Genomic DNA, 18535 nt, shown 5'->3' with positions numbered 1-18535 from the left:
TTCTATTATTGTAATTATGTCACTCGGTTTTCTAGTTGAGCTACTAATTTACTCCTAAAATATAATATATAACAATACATGGATAACATGCGATGCTGTAATCATTCTCAACGCTCGCTGCTTTTCATCAAATAAAATCTCGCCCGCTAAAATGCAAATATCCGTTCTCCCTTCAACTGCAAGCAAGGTTGCACGCTGCAAAACACAAAATGCGATCGAACAATCCACTCCCCCCAACCCCCTCTCAGTCCCACACGCCTAGAAACTAAAAAGCCCACTTCTCCGCTTTCCAAACGGATAAACCACCAACGCAGCGACAAACAACCCAACCGTAATACCAATGGCGACTTGAATCATACCAAATCCCAAAATATTCGTTGACATATCGCTAGACGACGAGCTAGATGTAGTCGAACTCCCCGTTGCGTTCTTCGTAACATTCGACCGGATCTCGTCCGCCGTGTCGACGCCTGCAATCAGGTTCCCTGTCGCCGCTAGACCGGAGGGCACGAGGACGAAGATCGCTGGTAGGATAGCTGCAGCGGCGTGTCCGTGCCAGAGTCGACTGTAGAGGTTGCCCATCACACCTACGGTGAAGGCGCCGACGGTGTTGGCTACTTGGGAGTTATTGCCTAGGCGCGAGCTGACGAAGTAGTTGGTTACGTAGCCAGCAACGGAGATGGCGATCATGATGGGGGATTGTTTCCATTTGCCTTGGTTGACGATTAGGAGGCAGAGGGAGAAGGCGGCGACGAAGGGGAATCGTTGTGCGTAGGCGTTGCCGAAGCCTCCAGTTGTCGGACAGGTTAGGTTTGAGGTGGCGTTTTTGTCGATTAGGCCGTAGATGGTGGTGCCGACGGTGACACCGTAGCCGAGGAAGAGGGAGTAGATGATCGCGTAGACCATGCGGATGGAGCCGGCGACAATTTGTTGGGATTGGAGCTCTAGGCTGCTGCAGAGGACGGTGTAGCCCGGGAGGATTAGTGCGATGGAGGATTGGGCAATTGCGGAGAAGCAGAATATGTAGTCGTTGGATCCGTTGGTGAATGAGGATGATTTGATACTGCCAAAGGCGCGGGCGAGGAAGGAGGTGAGGACGGCGGCGGTCACTTCGAAGACGTTGGAGTATAGGACTGAGCGTGGTGCGAGGATGTGTTGCATGCAGCCTAGGAGACAGCCGTTGAAGAAGATTATTGGCATGTCGATTGGTCGTGCGTCGAACGCGAAGGGGCCTACCATGGCAGTAGCTAGACCGTAAATTAGGACAATGAAGTATCGGTTGAATCGGGGCTTCTTTGCCATTAGTTCTTCTAGTTCGTTTCCCGCTTCTTCGATCCCTATCATATCGTGGATGACGTTCTTGTATACGTTGTGGGTATCTGCTAGTCGTCCTAGGTCAACGCCTTGAACGACACGGACCAGTTTGACTTCTGTGGTTCGAGTGCTCTGGTCATCGAATGACATGATCATGCATCCTGGGACGTAGAGGAACTGGCTGTCAACGTCTAGAACTTTGGCCGTCATGCGCATGTATTCCTCGAGGCGATGGGTTGGAGCTCCGAATCTCATTAACGCCTTGCACAGCTGCATGATGTATCTCTGTCGAGCAATGATCTCGGCAATCTGCAGGGTTACTTGGATCTCCTCTTCTAGTCTCATGCTGTGCCTTCGACTCTTGTCTCGTCGTCTAGATGCAGCGCTTAGAAGCTCGCCGGTAACAGGTGTACTTGCACCGCTAGCACTGCCGCCTCCGACTAAGGTTGATGTTGATACGTTGCCAGGCTTCTTGTACCATCGGACTTTTTCCTTTCGTGGAGTCGTGGTGCCCGGGGTGCTTCCACCGAAGGGGTAGAACGTGTCACTGGCTAGGTGGAGCCCGCGCGCTCCTTTGTGAAATTGGTCCCAACCGCCGCTAAGTCTGAGCAGCTGAGATAGGACGCCTCCCGATCCCGAGCTGCGGCGAGGTATCGCTTCGTTTCCTGAGTCCTCATCATGGGCAGAAACTCCAGCGGCACGATGCAAAGCCGACTCCCTACGAGCACTCGAACGACGGCCGGAAGCTTCATGCGCCAGCTCGCGGATGATCCGATGCGCTTCGGTGCTACAGGTTTGGTCTTGACCTTCTTCTCTGGAATGCAGATCAGGTTCGGTGTCACGACGTCGATGGTCGATGGGTTGTAGGTCGTCTTCGTTAATATCGTCTGGACGACCGAGACGAGCAGCGAAATTCACAGCTTTTTCTTTGATCGAGTCTCTGAATGCTTTCAGACGTTCACGTCTGGGTCTTTTCTCACTCGTCGTCGTCTGTTGCTGCTTCTTCTCATTCTCTTCCTCCCGGCCATTTGTACTGGTAGACTGTGGGCCTCTGTGGGATACATCGGTTATGTCGACTGATGCTTGAGTAGATGAACGGCGTCGAAGGTGAGATGTACCGGGTGAGAGAACGCGTTCGTCTGCATCCCAGATCCCGTATTCGAACCTGCGATCCGCCCCGAAGTGAACGCGATGGGTACGGGGACCACTGGGTGAGGAATCGCTTTCGGGGGTAAGATCATGTCTTTTCTCAACGTCGAAGTCTGCGTTCGGTCTCTCGACGCTGTGATAACTGATCAAGGAGCTGGAGCTTGAGTCGTTGCTGCGCCTTCCTTCGGACATTATTCCCGCTGCCTGGTGTTATGCAGGTATAGAGGGCGTTTTCGTCGAAGTATGAGTGATGAGAATCAGATAGTGTCCCTGTTGGCCTATCAAAGGCATCTAACACCACAGTGTAACAGTATGTACGGAACGTCTCCTACCACTGTGTGCGATTCACCATCCAGCGAGAAAGGCAATTCTTCCCTTCAAGCCGAGTGGGAAAGGTCGCTCAGGACACCCCCATTGAATGCACCAGCCCCGCTTAGCGAGATTTCCTGTTCAGAAGGAAGAGACCGGTTAACAACAGTATTGTTCAGTGTGATCTGCTAACAATAGTAGCAAGATCCAACGAGTGAATAAGCCCGCCACGGGGGCAAAGATCTCTTCTCTCCATCGGCCAGACGTCATAGAGGGCTAGATTGTGAGTAGGACCTGCTGGCGTGGCCGGCGAGGCATATGTAACCTTATCTGGCCGAGAACAGAGTCGATGACGCATCTGGTTCCAACGGTTCGGTCTAGGCTTTTGCAGCCAGCGTCTCTTCACATTGTTCCTCTTCATGTCTTGATCCACAGTCAGCAGTTAACAAGCAATCACGGACAGTCTCCACAGACTGTGCATGTCAGGAACAATTGATGGTTCAACTAATGGCCAGGCACGCATCTAGTCTGTTTAGGATCAGCCGATTAAAATAGCCTGGACTGATCCGGAATCTGTGCGTCCGATGAGCCTTTACCGAGACAATCGGAATCTTGCCGTCAGCCGATGATCGAATGACGAAAAATATTTGGTACGATGAAATCATAAAGTGGTGGGTTACAGGAGGAATTGAGTTTTTCACATGTAAGCTGCCTTTAAATCAGGTGACCGGCTGTGCTATCTTTCACGTCACGTGGTCTCCTGTTCCTCAATGCTCTCTTTAACAACTTCATACTCGAAAGTCACTATGTTATTCACTCTATGTGATTGTTCGTGACAGTACCCATTTTACATGAACAATTATCAAGAATTGTGTAAGAGGCGAAACCTGAATGTGGGAAATCATACCATTACTCACGGGTACACTAACCAGTCTCGCAAATGAATATAAAGTCATTGTCCACATCGACTGAGTAGTATCACTACTATATCAATGGTGTGCTAACGTTCCAGAGGTTGAGCGTATACTATGTCGAGTCTCTTAGAACAGAATTGAAAGGCAGGCCACCTTCGTGGATGGCGAGGGAAGTTAGGTAACATGACATGGCTATATGACCATGTCCTGTACTATACGACGTGATCCCTCTACCATCTAGAAGACCCTTGTTCTTCGGCATCATGTAAACAGAGTGTTACAGATGACCAGAGAGCAGGCCCTTTGGTATCACAGACTGTATCAGAGCAGCAGAGGGGAACGCCACATTGCAAAGTTGATGTCAGTTCGGGTTTACATACAGGCTCCCCGACTGCAGTCACAGCCCTTTTAACACTCAGGGTTCCATCTTGACTGTGCGATAATTTGACCGGATCAAATGTCCGACAGCAAGTATGCAAGAGGCTGGACTCTCTAGGAGTACCACACAAAGGTCCAGGCCTTGTGCACACATCAATATGCTGCATCACAAGCCACTGAATGATAACCAGAGGTCGTGCCAATTTCAATAATGACTATGCACATCTCACCGTCACGTCACTGTGGCTTGTTCTCTCCTATGTCTAATCCTTAAGGGATAGGTTTATATCTTAGCACAAGTGCGACCTGACAACACAGATATTCTTGTCTCGCTCCCTCATATCAGTCATTATCAGCGTTTCAGTCATCATGTTCGGAATCATCAACTTGCCTAGTCGCTCGACCGGCACTGTGTCCAGTGCTTCGAGTTCCAAGAAGCGTTACGCGCCCATCGTTAACGAGCTTCTCCAATTACTCGACAAATCGTTTCCTTATGCTTCTGGAATGGAGGCCCTCGAGCAAGCTATCCAATCTGCGCTTCAGTACAGGATCGTTGAGATGGAAAGCTACGGACTCACCTCTGCTAAAGGATTTCTCAACTTTGCAACCTGGATGGTCGATGGTTGGATACCCACCGAGTCAGCAAAGGGTAGAGACATCTACTATATCTTGTGCATCTTCTATTTCGTGTTCGACCAAGTCCCGCTCAAGGATTGTCAAACTGCGATTAGGCCCGAATCTGTGGGGCAGGATCTATCCGAGCTTTCCCAATGGATGGTGAAGTTTGCCAAGGAAGTTGGGAGCCACATGAACCGACCAGAGTCGCTGAACGAAGCATCACTCACTTCATTCTGGAATGCTCCAAGCTTCCATGTATTCGAGGCAGATGAATCCAAAACCGAAGGGGGGAAATGGACTAACTTCAATCAATTCTTCTGTCGTCATCTCAAGGACGGCGCACGACCTATTGATGGTGAAGGTGACGACAACATTGTCATTTTCCCTGCAGATTCAACCTTCTCCGGTTACTGGGATATCACTGACGAGTCGATGGTCGAGTTGAAAGGTCTACCATGGCATATAGGCGATCTCCTTGGGCCATACAAGTCCGACTATGGCGATTCTTTCAAGGGCGGGATCTGGTCCCATTCTTTTCTGAATTCATTTGACTATCATCGCCAGCACGCACCGGTGGGGGGTACTATCAAAGTCATCGACACTATTGATGGCGCGGCCTACCTAGATGTTGAGTATCAGTCTGATAGTCGGTCGTTGATGCCAAAACGGCCTATGCGTCCTATATACTCCTCGGGGCCTGTTTATCGGGGAGCGGAGGCGACAGATAAAGAAGGATACCAGTTCCTGCAAGCACGAGGGATCATCATCATAGAGAACGACAAGATAGGCACGGTTGCTGTTTTACCGATCGGTATGGCACAAGTCTCGTCTGTGGTGGTCAGGGACGACCTCAAGCCAGGTGCCACCATCAACAAAGGTGATGAAATCTCACATTTTGAGTTTGGTGGCTCGGATATTGTGGTGATGTTTCAAGGTGGAAAGATAGACCCTCATACTCTCCCACAGCCATTGTCACGCAAAAGCGAAGAGCCCTTGTACGAGCGTCATAATTATGGAGAGATGCTCGCTAAGGCCAAGTCAAAGTCCAAGGCCTAATTATTGCGAGGACTCGGCACACTGGTGGAAATTCTTGGCTTCATCATCTCGCAGAGTTGAGGAAAGATTGTTCATCTAAGTATATCCTGAAGGCAAGAGGCAATTTGCAATAGTTTGTGAATTACTTGCAATGGGGAATTCAACTCGTAGTATTACTCTAGCTATCAAAAATCACAATTACCGGTTAATTGCATGTCATAATCTATGGTGCTTTTTGTGGTTTGTTGGGGAACAGAAAAGAGTCATCAGGACGAATGTAAGAAACGGCATGCTATGAAGCCGTTGGGGCCTGAGGTGTCAATATAGGCTCGGTCAACGGACTAATCCCAGAATAGCCTAGCGCACAGTCGCCAGTGGCTGACATCAGCCATGCACTCGTACATCTCTCGCCTCCATCTGGGAAGATCCTAACGCTCTGCTTGGCTTACTTTCTCAATCCTAGTATGTCTCTCGATTATTAGTCTCACTGAGGGGGCTGTTAATAATGTCACCTCAAACCCGAGCAATCCAACATACCGAAAGTGTGGGGGAGAAAAAACGAAAACCTGTGCGCCGTGACCCTGAGAAAAGGCGGCAACAGAACATTCAAGCCCAACGCAGATACCGTAAGTGCGGGTCGCATCTGGAGTCACCACATCGGAGATTAGCTTGCAAAATTACTAATTACGTCCCCGTTTAGGAGAAAAGCTCCGTGAGCGCTTAGGTCGTCTCGAAGCGCTGGCAGAGTCTGCGGGACAGACCTCGGCCATTGAAAGCACCCCGGCTTCGGGCATACAACCAAGTGGGGCGATCACAGCGCCTGGCCTACCCATCGCTTCAAGTACTATCGTTCCAAAAACCCTTCCACTCTATGATGCTTTGGATGTATCGGTTCCGTGTACATCTGGGGCGACCCTTAGTAATTGCCAGGAACTTATCCCAATCTCAGATGGGAGTCCGCCGACATTATACACATCAGACTCCACTACAACACCCTATCTGTATTCTGATGAATCTCCCTCAACACTAAGTGTATGGGATCCTCCATCATGTGTGAATCCTTCTCTTCTCGTTCGCGATAAGCCCAGTGATAGCCTGGAGCTGTACTGGACAACCACCATTGACTGCGGCTGTACCAGTCCGCATTTCCGAATACAGACAGACGGTCCAGACCTTCTCGGCCGTAATGAAGTCAGGGTATTCAGGTTCAGCGCCAATACAAATACAGCCGATCCATATACCAATAGTCTCCGAATCGATAGAGTTTGTACCATCGCCGCAATTCTGGATCTTGTTAGGCATTTAGGCATTACGGAGGAAGGGTTATGTGCTGATCAATCTCCCTCGCCATTCTTCCGGCCCAGCGCAGTGATGGCAGACGATACAGCCAGGAGCAATTTGATTCGCACTGTACAAGAAACATTCAAGACTCTAAAGCCAGATCTGAGGCCATCTCAAGAACAAATCACTATCGAGCACCATCCGATCATAGACATTCTACCTTTCCGAACGCTACGGAGAAACCTCATCACTGGCCAGCACGATATAGATGAGGATGAGTTCTTCGAAGATATGCTTTCTGGCTTAGTATGCTGGGGAGGTGCTGGCATTGGGAAGAGGGATCGGCAAGTCTCCACTGGGTATGCATCGACAGGTACGCCGTGGGATGTCCGTAGTTGGGAGGGAAAGATGTGGTTTTTGAAGAAGTATTGGGCGCTTTTGGGTGGTGAAGATGGTGAACTCGTACGACAAAGTGAATGGTGGCGCAGTATCAGGGGAGACGAAAGTGAGCAGGAGAATATGTGGTTAGCATAGGAACAAGCTATGTGACATGTAATTGCTCTGCGTGTCATAGACGATACATGTCTCAGACTTCATCCGGTAAAGATTGTACAATGCTATCGGCATCTCCTTCGAATAAACTAGTTACCTTGTAGTCTATCTTGAAATATCCAAAGGTCAGGAAGCACATCATATATGTCGCAGCTACTCGAGCAAGATCCGGCTGGTAATCTTCATATGTTATAAGATCTTACTCCATGCTGTCAGACGGAGGGGGACAAGGAGGACATTTCTCGTCATACAAGTGACCAGTAATTGCATGGTAATCACTCTCTAGATTCCTGAATTAGCCATACTCAGGTAATTGCCAAATAGAATTTGATGTCAAGGCAGTATCATCCTGGGCATGTTTGACTCTAGTCTGTTTTTCTTACCTGTGAAACTCCAGTCTCCTTCGTTGACTCCTCCCACACTTTGGGACGACAGCTAGGTCGTGTAGTGAATGATGATAAGTGGGTATTTGACTTGACGCTCTGTATATTTTGGTTGAACAGTTGGGGAAATCCCTTGTTCCTCTGACTTGAGATCAAGAGTTGCTCAATCATGGTTCAGACTATGACAATATGCAACTCTAGATAGAGTGGATAATTAATTAGTCATAACCTAATTCAGATGTTTACCCAGCAGTTGTGGCTCCGTGTTTGTGCTCAATCGGCTACAAAACCCGCAGCTATCTTTGTATCGACTGTCTGGCTCACTACCTTACTTTACTTGCAGGCCACTCAGCGAAACTTCTCCTCCTCCCCCTCAATCACCACGATCATCATTACACACGATGCCTATGAGAAGAATGAACAGAGTCAGCAAAGGTAAAAGACCGCCACCTCTACGTCTTCCTCCTTTTTCATCCCGTCTCTTTGATCCAGATCAAACGGTGATAGGTATACATAAGCAAGATACCATCTGTGAGTATTACACACCAGTGCATACGCTGCGCATGTCCAGATCCTCCCAAGCAACAGAAAAGACTTCTTATCTGGGCAGGAAGAGTTAGGCTTGAGCTAATGTCCGTACCAGCGGATGACAGCAAAAGTGTGCAATTTTCTCCAGCTGGCTCTGTCTGCAAGACTCTCAACTTCTATCATACGAATCCTGATGATAACGATAACACTCCATGGACTAAAGAGCCCCAGGCCATGACCGTGGAGCCAGAACAGACACCCGTGTCCCTTCAGCACGCGTTCCTCGTGCGGAAGGTGAAATGCGATAGTGGGGGGCTTGAGTTCAGCTCGATAGTTGTGCAAAGTGTTCACCTCAAACGGGTCTTGGCAAGGGTCATGGATGGCTACCCTGGCATTTCCATGTCACACGAGGGCGTAGAATTCAGCAAGCCCTTCGTACCATTTATCCACAGATGGAAAATATTTGCTGAAGCTCGAGGCAAGGAATCCGAAGCAGAAGCTAAGGCCCATGTGGACTCACTCTACGAAGTCCTGTCAACAGAACTCAACGATGTTATCACTCGCAAGAACGACCTTGTCCTCTATAACGTGATCACTTTCAACATGCTCTGGACCATCTTCGAGCCAGGTCATATAATTTTAAGCATCGTGAACGGCTGCGAGCGCGCCTTTCGGCTTGAAGGTGGCGAATACACTTCAGATTCGAAAGAATTCAAAATCTATGCTATCTACATTGATTATAATGGCCACGTATTTGGGTACAGGAAGTACAACCTCTCCATCCCGGCCTTTGAAGGCACCACGTCTATTATGTTGTTGCCAGTGATCCCTTTCGAGTATCATAACGACAAGCACGCACTGCGCAAGAACCTGATCCTTCGTGGACAGCGCTGGTATCAGCACAAAGGTTGTCACTATAAACTATACAATGGATTAGGTCTGGTAACGTATATGGGCCGAGAGGTTGGTCATAACATAAGCAGTCGGGTTATGATTGACACAGAAACATATCTCGCGTTCCACTCAGAAAAGTTCTCAATGGAATTAGAAGACATATCCGAGTCACTGGCTGATGAACAATCTCTTATCGCAACTCCAATTTTGCGCGGCTACTCTCCCGATGACAGAAAATGGATGGAGTTCTTTGTCAACGGCATGTCGGATATTATCTGGAACCCGCGACCCTTTACCTCTTTGGTCCTACCGGATGGCATAGAGGAAGATCTGAAGGACCTAGTTCTTGCTTTCACCAGTTCTCAGTCAGCTAAATCTGAATTCTTTGACAATGTGCCTCAAAGGGAAGGCCGCAGTGTCACCATGCTCCTCCACGGCCCTCCAGGTGTTGGCAAGACCCTTACGGCCGAATGTGTCGCCGAAGTGATGAAAGTGCCGCTTTACGTTCTGAGCGCGCGAGCGCTGGGAACGACTGCTGTGCAAGTTGAAGAGAGTTTGCAATTTGCCCTTCATAGGGTTGACAAATGGGGTGCTGTGCTGCTTATAGACGATGCAGATATCTTCATACAAGAACGCAACCCAAGCTATCTCCAAAACAACGAGCTATCGTATGTATTATTAACGCTACTGGAATACTACGAGGTATGTACCCAATACAATGTTCAAAAATAGTCCTAACACAACTCCAACCAGGGAGTGTTGTTCCTAGCTAGTAATGGCGTCGAGACCATAGACCCTGCTTTTGAAACTCGTGTCGATGTCCACATCCATTATCCCGAACTTGATGATGAGTCCCGACGCCATATCTGGAAATGCTTACTCGGAGAGACGGAGAAGGAATTATTCTCAAAGTATGAACTTCGTGACCTAGCGGGTCGCGAACTGAACGGAAGACAGATTAAAAAGTTGGTGAAATCTGCCAGGACCCTCGCTCGCTATCAGGGAACTAAGCTGAGCTATGAACATATCTTGACTGTCATGAAGCTGGTGCATCCAGCTTATGGGTGGACAGATTGTTGAATCGTGAAATGCTGTCTATCTGTCGCTGCTCGACCTTCTTTCATTTCAATTCTCAATACGCAGTCTACCAGCAAGTCTAAGGGTTAAACTACTTACGGATATTTCACAAGTGTATCGTATCTCATACTACTAATCCCACTAATTATCAATGACAATGAATCTATCCAGGTCTAGCGTAAAATTAGGTAATACTGGTCGTCTCTTACTCCTCGTGCATATCTTTTCTCGTACGTATCCGAGCAAAATTGGCCAAACATAATTGGCTAAATACTTCTAATAACCACGAGTTCCCCCCTGTTCTGCAAGTTCGAGCAGTAACAGTACCTTTCAATGGACGCCATATATTGTTACTTCTCCGTAGTCCAGTAGGAAAATATGGTCACCAACAAAGTAGGCCCTCCAGATTTGATGTACCTCGTTATCCCAACTACTCTCCATGAGTTCGTGAAAGTCAGAAAGGCCGCAACTCTCTACTCCGTACAGCGTTACATTTTCCCCTTGGTTCCTGAGGCCGTGGAAGCTGACCTGAATGGGGAAGCCAGTGGGGCCGTCGCGGGGTGGGGCCGCCTGACTAAGGCATTCGGGGACAGATCCTCCCCCGACAGCTCCGGAGTAAGCAGCATTTCCTGACGCGCGAGTTGCCAATCCATCAAGTTGGGGGTTACTATCGGAAACCCAGAATATGGACAGTATATCAGAAGTTCTACTATGAATACAAAGATGCTTGTAAGCTTTCCACCTACGAAGGTAACCACCTATGTCACAAATGGGTCACAGAGTGGATATCCATGGACCTCCATGGCAGGTCACATGATTGGACGGGGAAGGCCAGACCGCCTGGGATTCGCCGCTCGGTATTTTATTCCTGCAAAAAAAACTTTCCTGATTTTGCCCAGGCCAGGCTAATCTCTCCTGCACTCTCCGATCTCTCCCCTGGCCCCTGGAGTCTTCTGTTACTCAAGTGCCGCTGAGCAGGTTGGAAAATCATCATCTTGTTTCATTAACCTCCGGCAAGATGCAGCCTGTTGCTCACCAGTCGGGAGGCGCGTCTGGAGATCCGCTCCCGCCGTCACTGCCGACGGAGGCGATCGAAGAGAAGGCCAGCGTGTCTAGCTTGGGATCATGGAACCATTTGATTGCTGGCGCGTGAGTTGATTCGATGCTATGGTTGAGAAGCTCAATACTGATGATCTGAAATAGTACCGGTGGAATGGTCACTGCTATTGTTACGAGTCCTCTTGACGTTCTCCGCACGCGGTAGGATAAGCCTTCATCCCCAACTTGAGAAATAACGGAGCTTTGCATGCTAACATATTTTGTGGCTTTTAGTTTACAAACCGACTATTACCAGACGTCAGGCGCGAACCGCTCGATCCCCACACACGCGCATGTTCGTCAGTCGTTCGTCAAGACTTCTATCCGCCATTTCCGGGAGACGTTCGGCATTCTTTTCTCTATCCATCGGGTCGAAGGCTGGCGGGGTATGTTCAAGGGTCTTGGACCCAGCTTGACGGGTGTTGTTCCGGCCAGTGCGGTGAAGTTCTACACATATGGCAACTGCAAACGCCTGCTGCCAGAAATCTTGGGGTGCGACAAGGACACCACGCTTGTGCATGCCATGTCCGCAGCATGCGCTGGTATTGCTACTGGATCGGCCACCAACCCCATTTGGGTGGTAAAAACTCGTCTTCAATTGGATAAGGCCGGTGCTCGCCGGTACAAGAACAGTCTGGATTGTACCAAGCAGATTCTGCAACAAGAAGGACCCAAGGGTCTCTACCGAGGTCTGACGGCCAGTTACCTGGGCACAATCGAAACCACACTGCACCTGGCCATGTACGAGCGGATTAAGGGACTCATCTCTAAGGAGGTCAATTTGGATAAGAACTCGGATTCGAACAAGTTTGTGCAGGGCCTTGCTCTGAGTGGAGCGTCGGGATTGTCGAAGCTGTTTGCTTGTCTGATCGCGTATCCTCATGAGGTGAGTTGACGCGTCGAAAATCTTCCAACAATAGCATATTCTGACATTTGCAGGTTATCCGTACTCGGCTTCGACAGGCTCCGATGGCGGACGGTCGCCAGAAGTATACGAGCATCCTCCAGTGCGCGCGGTTGATCTTAAAGGAAGAGGGAGTGATCGCGCTGTATGGAGGATTGACGGCACACCTTCTCCGCACGGTGCCGTCGGCCGCGATCACCATCGGGACCTACGAGCTGGTTCTCAAGGTCCTTGAGGGACGTTAAAAGGATGTGACGGGCGGCGGCAAGACCCCGCGACTTCCCTTCTCATGTATTATTAGACTGTACGATAAAAGTGGCACATAGATACCCTGTAATAATGATGTGAACAGCAGCGACTGCAATAGGGTCTCGTTTGGCGACATGGAGTTTGCATCCCGATCAGGGAGCTTTGCATCATCTGGAACTTGCTTTTCCGGTGATTTTATCTTAGCGCAGCAGTTGATCTATCTCAATATCATGATATTCATTCTTGCTTTGTCTTATGTTGGAAGGTAATTTCTACGCCTAGTCAACGTTGAGTGTTTTGTACAGATGTATAGTTAGTAGCCTTCGATCGGCACTGGACGGAACGTCATGATGCTTGAAACCAGTCAAACAACCAGGCAGCATTTCGGTGGACTTATCAGGAGTTGGAAAGAGTTCCGCAGCAGTTAGTTTGGTAGACAGACGAACTAAGTTTTAGTTTATGGTTCAGCGGCGTCCTCCGAGTGGAGATGTAGAAGCGCGCACTGATGACTGAAGATTGAGTCTTTGACCCAAGCAAGTGGGCGCGGGTCATCTCCGACCGGGCTTTTGCCTTCGCTAACAATAGATATTATTACGTGCAGACCACAACTAATCATCCCTAATCCTACACTATCCCTACACTATACTAAACTAGAACCGATATCGTGCGTGGCAGATTAAGGCTTCCGTGTTCTGCCGTTAGCACGCTTCACTAGCATCAAACTAGCACATGGAGGAGAATACATCCGACGCAAGTTGCAGACACTCAATCTGCGGGCGCAACGATCGAGCCAGTGACAAGCGAAGTTCTAGAGTGGCCGTGGCTGTTTAGTGCAGCAGCCATTTCCAGGGAACAGGGAATACGGGATGGCCATTGGTCTCATCTCCTGGCCGGGCGGTGGATCCCCCATTCCTTCCTTCTGCGGGATTTCCTTTGCGCGGACTCCAGCGCAGTCTATAGCACTGCTCTGCTCATCGATCATCATCATTATTTGCTGCAGGTAAGCAGACAAAGAAGAAGGTTAAACTCATACTTTTAACTGATGGATGGAAAAAAGATAATCTGAGGATAATTTGGGATGACAGCAAGCTTACCAGACTGTCAATCAGGTTCCCGCCAGCCGATCTTACTCCTTTGTGTTGTCCATTCTCATTTCCATGCCTTGCAGAGACCGGTGGCACACAATCCAATCTTGCCATCCCGATGATCGGCGACCCACGACTTCCCCCCATGTGGGGGGGGTGCAGCCGGAGTGAGGAGATGCAACAAGAGGTCCGTGGAAGACCGCCCTGCAACCCCAGCACTCGAACGCAGGAAAATGGCCAGCAATTCCAGGGATGTCCTGACGGCAACCCGGAGGACGTCTCCCTTTCTTCTTGCTGACACTCCTTGCAACAGAATTGTCTGTGTCACGGACCTTGACAGCCAAACTGATCCGACCTGAAGAAGTCGAGGATCGAGAAGGTTTGCTCCGTTGCTTGGCAAACTCAATCCGATCCCTATAACTGCTGCTTTCTTCCCCCGTGACTGGCCTCGACTTCAGTCTCTTTTGATCCTTTGGCCTCCTTTGACAACCTCCTTGTGTCTCGTATCCAGCTTGACCTCACTTTTCCTCGTCTGCGCGCCCCTATCTCGAGACAATGGCCGCAAAGGCATCTCCTACGGCCGTCTCGGCCAACTCTGGCGCAGAGGAAGTTGGACTGTCGGATCCCGGAGATTCGCAACTACTAGGTGAGTTTGCGACCGGTTGCTCATGGACGAGGGTAAGGGACGCCCATGCTAACTGATACCAGCCAAAATGGGCTATAAACAGGAACTCCGTCGCCAGTATTCCACCGTGCAAATATTCGCCGTCGCGTTCAGTATTATGGGACTAGTGCCGTCCATCGCATCTACACTTTCGTTTTCCTTGCCCGCCGGGCCTGCAGGGATGATCTGGGTGGGTATCTGCATTTGGGGTTACAGCTCGCGTGACACGAGCTAATATCATGCAGGGCTGGTTTACCGCAAGTATCTTGATCTTCTTCGTTGGATTGGCCCTGGTATGTGGTTCTTCGCCCCTAGTACATGCCAAGCCATGCTAAGATAACGATATAGGCCGATATGGCATCGGGTATGCCCACAGCTGGTGGTCTATATTGGTGGACGCACTACTTTGCTGGAAAGAAGTATAAAAATGCGTTGAGCTTTCTGGTTGGCTACAGCAACACGCTGGGCCTGATCGGCGGAATCTGCTCTGTGGATTGTAAGCTCCCACTGACCCCTAAGACGGAATAGCTGCTAATTGCCAGACACTCTCGCGCTCATGATCCTCGCCTGCGTCTCCATAACCCGCGATGGCAGTTATTCCGCCTCCAATGGCACCATCTACGGCGTCTATGTCGGTCTCATCCTAGTCCACGCCGTCGTCAGCATCTACTCCGGACCAATCATGCCGCGCATCCAGACATTCTGCATCTTCATCAACATTGCCATTATCATCGCTACAGTCATCGCTCTGCCCGTCGGCAAAGTGACTCGCGGGGAGTCTCTCAACGCAGGCACTTGGGTCTTTGGGCACGTGGACAACGAGAGTACATGGCCAACAGGTTGGAACTTCATCCTCGCCTTCCTCGCGCCAATCTGGTCGATCGGATTCTTCGACTCTTGCGTGCACATGAGCGAGGAAGCCCTCCACGCCGCCAAAGCCGTCCCCCTTGGAATTATCTGGTCCTCCGGATGCGCATGCGTATTCGGATTTCTCGTCCTGAGCATTATCGCCTCGGTCATGAACCCGGACGTCAACGCCACAATCAACTCCGTATTCGGCCAGCCCATGGCCCAAATCTACTACGACGCACTTGGAAAAAAGGGCGCGCTCGGATTCATGGCCGTGCTAATCGTAATCCAATTCCTAATTGGCCTGAGCCTGGTATGCCTGCCCTTCCCTATTTCACACCCAACATTTACAATCTACCCAATTCTCAATACTAACCCAACAAATAACAGATCACTGCTGCCTCTCGCCAAGCCTGGGCCTTCTCCCGCGATGGTGCTCTCCCCTTCTCGAACTACTTCCGCCATGTCAGTCGTCGCATCCGCTACCAGCCCGTGCGCGCAATCTGCGGCCTCGTTGCCGTCAGTATCGTTTTCGGCCTCCTCTGCCTCATCAACTCCGTCGCAGCGAACGCACTCTTCTCGCTCTTCGTGGCCAGCAACTACGTCGCGTGGGCGACGCCTATCCTCTGCCGCTTGATCTGGGGCAAGGAGCGCTTCAGGCCGGGAGAGTTCTATACAGGATTCATGAGTCGCCCGATTGCTATTATTGCAGTGGTGTGGTTGGCTTTTGGGTTGATGTTGTCGATGTTCCCCACGACGGGGCCAAATCCGAGTCGTATGTTAATCTCTTTTCCCAGACCCATCAAAATATGGTCATTCTGCGGGGAATTGTGCTAACTTGATGTGTTATAGCATCCGATATGAACTACACTATTGTTATTAACGGGTTCGTGTGGGTCGCGTGCATGACGTACTACTTCCTGTTCGCGCGCAAGTGGTACACAGGGCCGAAGATGACAGTGGACGGGGTAGAAGAGGAGAAGCCAGAGTCGGAGACAGCAGAGAAGAGATGAGGCGCATACTGGTGCTTCCTACTAATTATACAGTTTACATATACCAATACTAATAGACAAGAATGAAACAACTTGATATGTTATAATTTGAATCAAAACATCATATACATTGGTATCAATCATCAACCATCCATCATCAAATCCCCTTCAAATCAACTCCACCCCTTACAAAGCAGCCATAACCCCCAAAACACCCGCAACACCCGCAACCCCCATGCCCAACCCAACTCCCGGCGTCGCCATAGCCACACCCGCCCCCTCACTCGTCGAACTCGTCGCACTAGCACTCGATCCACTAGCAGTACTAGCCGCACTCCCCGTCGCACTCGCCGTACTAGCCGTCAGCGTCGTCTTCCCACTCATCGTCTCCGTACTCGTCGGCTGCCCATTCGACCCCGTCAACGTCGTCGCGCTCTCCCACCGAGAAGTGATCTCCGACGCTACATCCGACGCCTTGGACCGGATATCCGATGCCGCCGCCGACGCATCGGACCGTGCGTCGGACGCCACCGACGTGCCCCACGATTCGGCGTTCGAGGCTACGTCTCCGCCCGCGGACGTCAGGGAGGAGTATGCCGCTGCGCCGCCGGTCGCGACGTCCGAGGCAATGGAGGTCGCGTCGTTGGCGATGTTCGTGGCCAGGGATTCGCCCCCGGATACGGCGGTTTGGGCGATCCCGATGGCGTCGCTGACGACGTCTGGTGCCGGGGTGGAGAGGGTGGGGGTTGCCAGGAGGGCGGTGGTGAGGAGGAGGGAGGTGAGGGTGTATTTCATTTTGGTGATGGTTGTTTTTTTATTGTGGTGTGGTGTGTGTGGAAGGTTTGTATGTATGTATGTATGTATGTATGTGTGTAGTGTGGTGGATTAGATAAAACCCCAATGTATGTATGGAGAAAGTAGTAGATGTAGATATGATCGATAAGTAGAGGAGAAATATACAAGAAAGATAAGAGCAGGAAAAGCAAAGTATTTATAACCTCCAGAGGCTCAAATAAGGATCACCAGGGCAAATACAAGTAATACACACGATTTCCACTGTTCTCAACTCTCAACGGGATAAGAATAGCACCATCTGTGCCTAGCCACCACCGTGGCAATGAAAATCCACCAAGGCACCGACGAATGAAATCTCATTGCATGTTGCAAAAGTGGATGGGGGGTCGAACGGTAATTCGACGGGACACGGCATCGTGGCTCCACTATGAGGACATAGGATTTATTTCTTGGGGGGGGGGAACGGGGGTCCACGCAATGCGATTCCATCAGGGCCTTCCTTGGTCGGGTTTGAATCTGGAGAGTAAGTAGACTACTCCATTAATGAGACCAGACCAGAATGGGGCAGTGGGAATGGAATGGTGTTGCCTGTGATGACGTTTGCTTTTTGGTTGTTTGCTTGCTTGCTAGTTCTGCATATTATTCGTAGGCTTGGCTTATTTGCTTATGATGTGGTTGAGGTTTTTTTCTTGCATCTTGTTCTTGTTAGTAAACTTGTGGCTGTGGCGTGGCGCGGCTTGACTGTTTTCACAGGAACTGTTCACCAGAGTCAACTAGCAGTGTGCTTATTGCAGTACATTGTACTGCAGTTGTTAGTAGGGAATGGTACTGCCACCACCGAAATAGAAATTATCCGTGAACTCCGAATCTTGGAAACATCCTGGTTCGTCCGTTGGGTTGGGAAACTGGCTCTCATCCCGATTCGCTCTCTTTTTTGCGGGTTGTGGCTTTGACCGGCTTGCCACCACATGACTTGACTAAGATTTGGGTTCTGCCTGCTCTGCTCTGAGTGTGTCTGTTGTTGAATACCACTGGATATTTTATTTTGGCTCACAGGCAGCACTATACCATTGGATTCTAATCCAAATGTCTGTCTTGAGCTTGTGACTGTCTTGAAAAGTCGTACTACACTGATCGGATATATCGGCCCGGATTGGACGGGAGAAGGATCGTCGGAGTTGTTGTGTCTTGGCTTTGGTATTTCTGACGAAAAGCGTTTCATGTGCGTAATTGTCTCTGGGTATTAGTCTAGGGGTTTTGTGAACGCGGATTTGGTCATCGATCTTTCGAGAAAGCGCAGTGTAATGGACTAGACTATAGAGGGAAAAGTTGGGATGTATGGATTCCGGGGGATCCGGGGATGTGGTGAGATTGTTCGCTTATGAAGCAATTGTGCTATGCAAGTTACCTAGCATCCTGAATTGTATAGTTGGATTGAAAAGACACCCGTAGTGTGACTGACTGACT

At 49.8% G+C, this 18535-nt stretch overlaps 7 protein-coding genes across 7 annotated transcripts; 5 read left to right on the top strand and 2 right to left on the bottom strand.

Moving 5' to 3' along the window:
• Positions 1–258: 258 nt before the first annotated feature.
• Positions 259–2655, bottom strand: AKAW2_40881S (threonine/serine exporter family protein; the record flags this gene model as incomplete). Its single annotated transcript, XM_041689259.1, has 1 exon — positions 259–2655. The coding sequence occupies one exon, from the start codon at positions 2653–2655 to the stop codon at positions 259–261; it is 2397 nt and encodes a 798-aa protein (XP_041542961.1).
• A 1778-nt stretch (positions 2656–4433) lies between these two features.
• AKAW2_40880A (phosphatidylserine decarboxylase) lies at positions 4434–5738 on the top strand (the record flags this gene model as incomplete). The annotated part of the gene is made up of 1 exon (XM_041689258.1): positions 4434–5738. The coding sequence occupies one exon, from the start codon at positions 4434–4436 to the stop codon at positions 5736–5738; it is 1305 nt and encodes a 434-aa protein (XP_041542960.1).
• Positions 5739–6222: 484 nt separating this feature from the next.
• Positions 6223–7532, top strand: AKAW2_40879A (bZIP transcription factor; the record flags this gene model as incomplete). The annotated part of the gene is made up of 2 exons (XM_041689256.1): positions 6223–6343; positions 6418–7532. The coding sequence occupies 2 exons, from the start codon at positions 6223–6225 to the stop codon at positions 7530–7532; spliced, it is 1236 nt and encodes a 411-aa protein (XP_041542959.1).
• A 1031-nt stretch (positions 7533–8563) lies between these two features.
• Positions 8564–10435, top strand: AKAW2_40878A (ATP-binding protein; the record flags this gene model as incomplete). Its single annotated transcript, XM_041689255.1, has 2 exons — positions 8564–10057; positions 10109–10435. The coding sequence occupies 2 exons, from the start codon at positions 8564–8566 to the stop codon at positions 10433–10435; spliced, it is 1821 nt and encodes a 606-aa protein (XP_041542958.1).
• Positions 10436–11450: 1015 nt separating this feature from the next.
• Positions 11451–12679, top strand: AKAW2_40877A (putative mitochondrial carrier protein (Rim2); the record flags this gene model as incomplete). Its single annotated transcript, XM_041689254.1, has 4 exons — positions 11451–11581; positions 11636–11692; positions 11765–12416; positions 12470–12679. 4 exons carry the CDS (start codon positions 11451–11453, stop codon positions 12677–12679), a joined length of 1050 nt encoding a protein of 349 aa, XP_041542957.1.
• A 2107-nt stretch (positions 12680–14786) lies between these two features.
• Positions 14787–15918, top strand: UGA4_1 (GABA-specific high-affinity permease; the record flags this gene model as incomplete). Its single annotated transcript, XM_041689253.1, has 2 exons — positions 14787–14928; positions 14975–15918. 2 exons carry the CDS (start codon positions 14787–14789, stop codon positions 15916–15918), a joined length of 1086 nt encoding a protein of 361 aa, XP_041542956.1.
• A 541-nt stretch (positions 15919–16459) lies between these two features.
• AKAW2_40876S (uncharacterized protein) lies at positions 16460–17068 on the bottom strand (the record flags this gene model as incomplete). The annotated part of the gene is made up of 1 exon (XM_041689252.1): positions 16460–17068. The coding sequence occupies one exon, from the start codon at positions 17066–17068 to the stop codon at positions 16460–16462; it is 609 nt and encodes a 202-aa protein (XP_041542955.1).
• Positions 17069–18535: the final 1467 nt, after the last annotated feature.

This window comes from Aspergillus luchuensis, chromosome 4, assembly GCF_016861625.1.
Source record: "Aspergillus luchuensis IFO 4308 DNA, chromosome 4, nearly complete sequence".
NCBI classification, from domain to species: Eukaryota; Fungi; Ascomycota; class Eurotiomycetes; order Eurotiales; family Aspergillaceae; genus Aspergillus; species Aspergillus luchuensis.
This window is presented reverse-complemented; position numbering and strand designations above follow the sequence as displayed.